This window comes from Melanostigma gelatinosum (genome assembly GCF_949748355.1).
Source record: "Melanostigma gelatinosum genome assembly, chromosome: 15".
NCBI classification, from domain to species: domain Eukaryota; kingdom Metazoa; phylum Chordata; class Actinopteri; order Perciformes; family Zoarcidae; genus Melanostigma; species Melanostigma gelatinosum.
Genome location: NC_136648.1, coordinates 2,679,569 through 2,688,528, shown reverse-complemented (window position 1 = coordinate 2,688,528; position 8,960 = coordinate 2,679,569). Strand labels below are relative to the sequence as shown.

The 8,960-nt window shown below is 45.4% G+C and overlaps 1 protein-coding gene across 1 annotated transcript; it reads right to left on the bottom strand.

Moving 5' to 3' along the window:
- Positions 1-898: 898 nt before the first annotated feature.
- Positions 899-8,717, bottom strand: lactb2 (lactamase, beta 2). The gene is made up of 7 exons (XM_079284539.1): positions 8,538-8,717; positions 7,875-8,035; positions 3,777-3,897; positions 3,471-3,649; positions 2,415-2,563; positions 1,682-1,769; positions 899-1,495 (listed from the first exon to the last, which is right to left on the bottom strand). Exons 1-7 carry the CDS (start codon positions 8,657-8,659, stop codon positions 1,452-1,454), a joined length of 864 nt encoding a protein of 287 aa, XP_079140665.1. The 5' UTR covers positions 8,660-8,717; the 3' UTR covers positions 899-1,451.
- Positions 8,718-8,960: the final 243 nt, after the last annotated feature.

Here is an 8,960-nt window from a genome sequence, read left to right as displayed (position 1 = left end):
AGCACACTGCAGAGCCGAGTGTCTCTCTACCAGTGTCTCTCTCCACTCACACACACACACACACACACACACACACACACACACACACACACACACACACACACACACACACACACACACACACACGCGCACACACAATGACTGACTTTGACCTAAAATAATGTCAATCTGGAGGAAATAACATTGAAATAAAGAAATCAACTGAAGACGACTTGTGATGAAAGTTTTAAAGTGTTATATGTGGTATTTTAAGTCTTACAGCTTCACTAAAAACACAAACAATATAAACATAACCCCATAGTGATTTATAGAATGTATGTTCTCCATTGTTAATTATACCTTAGTTTTTCATTGTGCTTTATATTCCACTGTAATTTACAGAAATATCGCAGCAGTGACTACATAGACATTTTAAGGAACTTTTTTTTATCTATTGCTGTTCATTGCAATATCCCCAAAATGATTTGAGATGTAGCCAAATATTGTCTCTATACCTACTTTATTTATAAAGATGAGGGTATCTCGAATGCTATTTTTCTCTCAATATATCCCTAATACATTCATGAAAGTCTAGACAATTTTGTTTAACTAGTTTATTACACATTTATCAATAAAGATACTGTAAAATACCAGATTTTTCCTACAACACATAGTAGTCCCTAACCATATTTTAAGAATTAAAAGAACACTCGCTGCATCATTCATGCGCTGTAGTTCTGTATTGTTAGCGGTTGACGTTGCCTCTCAGCTCCAAAAAACGTGTTGTGATCAGTGTTAAATGATCACAATTTACCTTTATAAAATGAACTCGCAGAGACCGCCACCTAGTGTCCGACTTAATAACTCGTGCAGCATTTAGTGTGTGTTTGACATTCAAGACTAAAAAAAGACAAAGAGACAAATTAAAGTTTTTAATAAAGTGAACAACGGTCTTGATAGAAACATTTAGCTCATGGTGTAAAAAGCATCACAGTCTCTGAGAGGATTTCCACCAACGTGCGTTCTTCCCTGAAGCCTTTTAATTAAGTTTGACACGCAAACAACCACCTCCTAAAATCTGATCTGTACACAAGTAAACTGTTTCTACTGAACCTAAAGAAGAAGAGGAGAAAGACAAGGCTTGTGAAGCAAACTCCACTGTAAAATGTCCTTTTAACCAATCACAAAGCTGTTCTAGCTGGTTACGTTTGTATCTGCTGCTAATTAAAGCAAAGGCATGACTTGTTAGAGGTCTACTAAAGCGGAGCCCGAGAGTCTAAAGGAAACATCCAAGGCAGCAAGTGCGAGCACCTGATTTATCATTGACACACGCCAGTCGGCAGAAATAAGGAATGAAAACCATAAACGTCACAGTTAGAGGTGATTATTTAACACAGATGAAGACAGTTATGGACTGAGGACCGCATGGACTTCCATCATCCTTGCCGATTGGTCCATGAGAGAGCACTTCTTCACAGGCTGCTCCTCCATTTGGTGTTCGGTGAAGATTCGTTCACTGAGGCGGGAAAAAAAGAAACAGATTTACGTGATCAATCGTCATGGACCCACAACGTAAATGAGCAATGGTCCTTCCCTCCAGCGGGCCCAATACGGGAACTTCCCGTATTGCCAGATCGGTCTCTTTTGGTGGAATTTGCGGCTGGACAAAAGCGATGCTCTGAAACTCTCCCAGCCCTCTTACCCAGGCTGACGTGGCCGTCCTTCTCTAGTTTCTTCAGGTGATGGACCAGGTTCACATTGGCTGCTTGGTGCAGGTATTCAGGAGTGTCCTGAGGGAGAAGCAGTGAGAGACGCAAACAGAAAGAAGGAAGCACGTTAGTCACGTTTTTAACATGAATTTCACTGGGAATATTAGTCCTGGGACGTCTTTACTACGAACTTTACTTTAAAGAAACTTTACTGTTAATGTTAACTCCCCTCATCCTAAAATGACCCTAAACCGACACTGGAGTGCTTCCTTGTGTTGTGAATGAAGCGCCGCTGTGTGTGTTTGACCAATCAGGGACGGTCATCCCTGCAGACCCTAACCCCAAAAGTTCCTGTGCTTTCATGAAGTATACACTACCCTCGGACCGGGGCCTTTTTGGTGGATGAATGGCCCCGGATCTTAATCTAGATCCTGGTCCCTCAACAGGTCCCTTGTCCTGACTCAGACCACCTCCATGTGCAGACGGGCAGCTCCTGTGAATGCTTGCAGGCAGCCTGTCTCCGGGTCACTTCCACGAGCTAATCCTAGTTTTAATATCATAATTTAGTACGTTTCCTCTGTATTTTAAAGGAACTTGCTAACGGCGCTCCCGCTGTGACTTGAAAGCATCTCCACCCGGTGTGGAAGCCGCCGATCGAGCTGCAGACACTATATTTTACAACAGTTTAAATTCGGCCATGAGAGCAGCCGGCGGGTTGGTCCCGACCTTATAGACGGTCTTGACGAGGTCCATCGAGGAGAAGGGCTCCCCCGCTCCGGCCCGGATGGCTGCCAGGATCTGCTGCTCCCTCTGCGCCCGGTGGCTGATGTAGTGGCGGATCTTGGAGGCTGCATCCTGAACCACAGGTCCGTGACCTAAGAACAGCAGCAGGGCTTTTAGTTTCAAACGTCCGAATGACTTCACAACGAAGCGTCAGACTGACTGATGGACACTCGGATATCAGAAAAGTGTCGAGCCACAGTTGTGATGTGGCAGTTATGTATAATCCATCTCATCTTCAGGTAAAACAACGGGACAAGAGCAGTTTCTTGCTTTGGTTCTTCCCGGTTGGCTCGACTTGATTGATTGACAGGAGGCGGGTCTTAGATAGGAACAGGAACAAAAGAAGCAAAACTGTTGTTGATCGGTCAAAGTTGATCAATAGACAATTGATGAACAATAACTTTGTTAATTGATCGTGAAGGACATTTATCAGGGAAGAATTGTAAATATTTGCTGGTTGCACCTCCTCAGGTGTGAGGATTGGTTTGTTTGATTGTTTTGACGTCATTATTGATTTTATATTTTGGGGTTTTAGACTGTTGGTCAGGAAAATGAAGCAATGCAAAAACGTCACTTTGGACTCCAAGAAATGTTTCTCTATTTTCTTACATTTTATTGAGCAGTTAATAAATAAATAAATAAAAAGCACATTAATAATAATGAAAATAATCATTATTGCAGTCCTAAATGTTAAACATATTACATCCTGGTGAATGTATGTAAAAAACAAAGTGAGAATTCATACTAAAGGGAGGAACCATGAAATAGGAGAAGCAAGCTTGTGACTGGAAGATCTCTGGTTCGATCCCTGGACCGGTAAAAACATTAATATGACAAATAATGTCCCAGCAGATCAGACTGTGGTTGTACTGAAGAGTCCTCGGGTGTGAATGTGTGTAACTGTGTTACCTCGCCCTCAGAGGAGCTTCCCTGGGTAAATGAAAAGGTGTTCAAGCACATCATCCAGTGTCCCAGACGTAGAGCGGCGCGCTGGCTCACCGGGGTAGATGACGTCAGCCCGAGAGTCCAGCAGGATCTTTAGAGACTTCATGTATTCGTAGAGATCCTCGAACACGGCCGTGCCTTCGCCCAGGATGCAGTCTCCAGAGAAGAGCGCCTGCTCCTCCTCCAGCAGCAGGACCATGTGGTCATCGGTGTGGCCCGGGGTGAACAGCACTCTGGCAACAAGACGTGTAAAAACGCGGCTCGCTGGATGTCGTCACGGTCAAGTTATTGATTTTTACATTATGCATTATTATGATTATGTATTTACTGTCATTATATTCAACTTGCGCATGGACTGACCTGAGTGTGGCCCCCTCCGTCTGGACCACATCTCCGTCTTTTAGATAAGTGAAGCTTTTGTTTCCGGCCGACTCTCTGACATCGCCGGCGCGAGGCAGTTTGCTGACTCGGACCTCAGAACCTGCAGGAGGGAAAAACGGAGAAATGATGAACTGCAAAACAAACAATGGTTAAACACGTTACCTTTTTATTATCATTATCTCTATGATTCAGACGTTTTGATGCAACTTCTCGGGTACTATTTTGACAATCAGACAGAGCGAGTTTGGTTTTTAGACGATTTATTATTCAAACTACAATTACAGCCGTGTTGTATTTTATCCTGCTTAGACATGTGTGAGAAATTGTCATAATTAACATATCTTTTCTCGAGTTATGGCCCAAAATGTGTTTTTGTAAAAAGGACACAGGGGCCTTTGACCACCAAAATGGGGGGGGGGGGGGGTTATTGCCTAATGTGCCACAGGTAGAAGCAGTTGTTTTCGGCGTTGAGGCAGAGGGGAACATCACAACTCATGCAATAAGCAGATGTCTTCACCCTCGGTGTTCCATGTTCAATGCACCTCTTGCAATGTTTCCTCTGCCCTGTTTCGAAAAACCTGGGCAGGTGGTCGGGGGTGGGGGGTGGGGGGGCTTGGCCAACTGCTCCCTGAAGGCCTTGTGGGTGAGGGGCTGTGTCTGGGTGGAGTCCTGCCTCAACTTGAACAGCTCCTTGTGTAAGAGGTAGCTGTTCACAGCAGCGATGTCAACAAAGTGGTAAAAAAAAGTCTTGTACCACTTCATGGTCTTGCGGCGGACGGTGTACGATCCGATTAGGGAATCGGACAAATCCACACCCCCCGTGCTTTGATTGTAATCTACAACGCTGTCCGGAACTGGTATTGATTTGTGCTGCCACACCCCAGCCGTCTGTCCACTATAGGCCTGATGAACTGTGGAACACATCGTGACCTCTCTCGTGTCCATCCACTTCACGAAGAGGAGTTTGCCACTCTGGATCCATCGCATGTCTCCCCTCACAGCCTTTTTGGGCAGGTCGTTGGTCTGGGTCTTAGGGAAGCCAATACGATTTCTCCTGATGGTTCCACAACAGCCGACGTTCTTTTTGGACAGATCGGTGAAGAGAGCAGGGCTCGTGTAGAAGTTGTCGGTGTACAAATGGTAGCCTTTACCGAGGAGAGGAAATGGCAAAAGGTCCATCGCTGCTGAGTAGCTCAGCACGTGGCCTGTGGTGGACACACTTTTTCCCTGGTACACAAAGAAATTCCAGGTGTAGCCTATCGATGAGTCAGCCAGCACATACAGTTTGTAGCCCCACTTTATGGGCTTGTCCTTCATATGTTGCTTCATGCTGATGCGGGCTTTGCTGGCAACCATGCGCTCATCAATAGACACATTCTGGTGCGGCTGGAAATGTGCTTTGCAGGCGGTCACCATGTCCGTGTACAGAGGCTTTATCTTGAGCAGGCGGTCAGCAGTGTTCCTCTTTTTCTCGTTCTCCTCGTCCTCTTCTGGGTTGCTGAGGTGACGGGACCACAAAATGGCGTGAAAGCGGTCCCTCGTCATGCCGTCACTGGGGAAATGAAAGTCGTATGGCCAGCTCTTCCTCCAGTCGTCAGCCCTGTTGTGGACCGTCACAAGGCCAGTGACTATGATAATGGAGAGGAATACGTAAAGGTCCTTCACTGTGACCACAGCCCATTGGAACTTCATCCCAGCTGGTTTCCGTTTGGCAGCGTTGGCATTCGTGATTTTTCGGACAACAGATAAGGAAAAAAAAAGCTGGAAGAGGCCAAGGGGAGACCATGGTGTGGTGGTGTCAAATGTGGGTCCTGGTGTCCTGGCTGGCATGAACCTGAGAGGGTCTGGTTGGATGCACTCCTCCTCTCTGTTGTGCCACCTGTCGTAGTCGTCGTCCTCCTCACTGTCTGAACTTGGTTTTCCATGCTTGGATGCTGGCGCAGAAGCTCCCAGAGAGGCGCGCAGTCTCTTCTGTTGAGCCATGGGGGGAGGTGATGCGGCTGGCTGAGGCCGTGGACGTCCTCGAGCCGATCGTTGACCTTTCTTTTGTCCTCGAGCCGATCGTTGACCTTTCTTTTGTCCTCGAGCCGATCGTTGACCTTTCTTTTGTCCTCGAGCCGATCGTTGACCTTTCTTTTGTCCTCGAGCCGATCGTTGAGCCGTCTTTTGTCCTCGTCGTGCTGGCTGTGAGGAACTTGAAGAGCCTGGCACACTGGCATGGGGGGGGCTCGTATTCCTCATCACTGTAAACCAGAATATGGAAGAAAAATAAATATGTGCATTCAGTAGTTTGGTTCTGAAATTGTAATACATGCAAGCACTCACACACACACACACACACACACACACACAACGAAAGCACATGTTATGAGCAAAAACACACGTGGACACACACACTTGTGTACTCTCACACACGACAGGATTTTGGCCTGAGAAATCTGATAGATAGAAAATTCGACACCAATAAATCAATAAATCGACCAATAAATATAACATTTACAAGACAATCATACCTTTCTTGTGACGAAGATGACGAAAACACAACACGATAATCAGATTCACTGCCGCTGCTGCTGCCCTGCGGATTTTCTGGATGAATCAAATCCTCCCCATCCGAGGAGGACTGGACACAGAATGGAGTGGTCTCACCGACGTCACGATCTCCTCAGTTACGAGGTCTGTCCGCCATGTTGGAGTACATACAGATCCTACATGGCGGCGAGTAAACAAGGAAGTGCGGTGAAAATACCATACTTTGAATCACTGGATAGTGCATCAAAGGTTCGCTACCTGGCCAAATTGAAGGTTATTGGTAACTTGGATCCCTATACGATGAGTGCAGATGGTTTCAGTGCCGATCCTACTTATCTTCCATCGGTAAACTACGCCAACATCTACACGTATCTCGTGAACACCCCCAGTCCTTACACAAGTAGAATATGGGATGTGTGGTTCTATAAAATGGTATAGAATTTGGAGGGTTGAGAAGTCCGGCAGTCCAGTATAATATCTCACTTTTTCATCATTATTTTCGAAAAATTCTGAATCAAACATGGATCGTTCATCGGAAAGTTCCTTTTTCAAATTCAGATTTTCCGAGAGTCGGCGCTGCATCTCAGCTTGCATTGCTGCAATCGTGGCCCCACCGAGGTCTGTCTGGTTGGCTTGGTTATTCTTATCCTCGTCCTCATCCTCTGCTGCTGGTGGGCTGTCATGTGCATGATCCGACGTTAAACTCATATCAAGCAATGCTGAGGCTGCATCTCTGTGTTTCGCCTGTTGTACACGCTCGACGGTCTCTGGTACCGACTGCTGTCACGGGCCGATGAAGCTTCGGAAACCTTCTCATGTCCAAGTTTTAGGGACGGAGACCAGTCTGGATTATCAGCATCTTGGAGAGTCGAGTGTTTACCTGAAACAGTTTGTAATAAACATTGAAATACAAGTTTACCGAAGTAGTCTTATCGGATTCATTTATATTTCCTTCATTAAATACTGTTCACAAACGAATTTGTTAATAAAATCACTGACCACTTATAAAGTGATCCGCACATACTCCAAATTCCATTCCTTTATATCTCGAGAGATGCGTGACAGCCATTTCTCGCGACGTCGCTTGGATAGCTCCTTCGATGAGAGTGGTATCATTCCCACACAGTCCATTTACTTCCACGTTTACTTCCAGTCGGTAGATTTTTGTTTCCAGGACTGCAATCTTCTGTAGGAGTTTGTAGTCGTCCGTGGAGAAGGGAGGCATTTTGCTGCTACTTAGCTTTAACTTAGCTGCTAGTTAGCATTAGCCAACAATCCAAATAGCTCGACGACTTTCGGGATTTGTCTTCACTCAAACGTTGAAGAGTGATATATGTGATATATCTGGCAAGATATATGTGATATATCTGGCAAATTGAAGCAAGAAAATGCAAGAAAATGCAAGCAGAGGCAAGAGCAAGCAGCAGAGCGACTGCACTCTCCCATCAAGGTCGTAGGACATTTACGAGAATGGGACGGACAGAAAGAGGGTGCTAAACTTTAAACAGAGCTAATTAAACCCTAACCCAGACACACTGTCCTCACCAGTGATGTCCCTGCAGATGTCCTCCACTCCGCCCGCGTGGTCTCTGTGCCAGTGAGTGATGACGATCTCCTGGATGCTGGCCTTGAACTGACTCAGCGCCTGTTTCAGACTGTTGATGTATTTGGGCATGGCGGGCTCTCCGGTGTCTATCAGCACTCGCCTGGAATAACAACCACACATTTGATACAGCATGCATATAGTCAGGGTTTCAAGTATTTTTATCTGTAGTCATACACACATCATTAAATGACCGTTTTTTGCATTTTATCATGAACCTGGACTGCTGCCACTATGGACGTCTGAAGGCTTTATTCCATGTCTTAATATTTATTATCTTCTCCACAGCATTTTTATTAACCTGTATTTTTACTCTGAGCCTATATTGTTGTTTTTATTGATTGCTTTTTTGTTTTCCTTTGTAAATCATAACTACGCAATGGTTTTATATGCACGTATACACACCCAGCCACACGCACGCGCGCACACACACACACACATATATATAACGTTCCCGTGGAGCCTGGCAATTCAGTGTACATTGTTTCTTGAGCCGACAAGAAAGGAAACATTTCAAACATTTGAGTGGAATTTGGCGTGACGTAGAGAGAGATAAAACAACAGTAAGCTCTGTTTCAGTAATCTCAAACATTAGCCAGAGTCACCTTTGCCCGGTTCCGACCAGGTACGTGTTGGTTCCCTGCAGGGTCATCGGGCCCGGGTTGCAGCCCAGAACCCGGACCACTCTGGCGGAGAGCTGCTCTATCCGAGGAAGAACAGCACTCATAGTCGGAGGCGAAGTAACGTCAGCTGCAAAGAAAAGCAGCAAAACACAGACACACACACACACACACAAGTCTAACCGGATGTATAACGGAATGGTGGTGAACAACGTTTACTTCCTGTCGTGTCCCAAAGCAGCCTTCAAAGTAAAAGTCCTAATTTCACAACGTTACTTCAGTAGTATTGGTTATATTTTGTTTCAATTCACGTGGTTTTTATACTAGTACCTCTATTTGGCTCAGTTTACATACTTTCTGTCCTGTATTGTTAATTCTCATGTTGACACAAAACATAACGGAACGACT

Bases quoted from the DNA above. Each gene is read 5' to 3' on its own strand.
- lactb2 (XM_079284539.1), bottom strand. From the start codon at position 8,659: ATGAGTGCTGTTCTTCCTCGGATAGAGCAGCTCTCCGCCAGAGTGGTC. The intron at 3,650-3,776 runs GTCAGTCCATGC...TCTTGTTGCCAG, and splicing joins ACGGAGGGGGCCACACTCAG to AGTGCTGTTCACCCCGGGCC. The intron at 2,564-3,470 runs GTGAGCCAGCGC...TGCTGTTCTTAG, and splicing joins GGCTGACGTCATCTACCCCG to GTCACGGACCTGTGGTTCAG.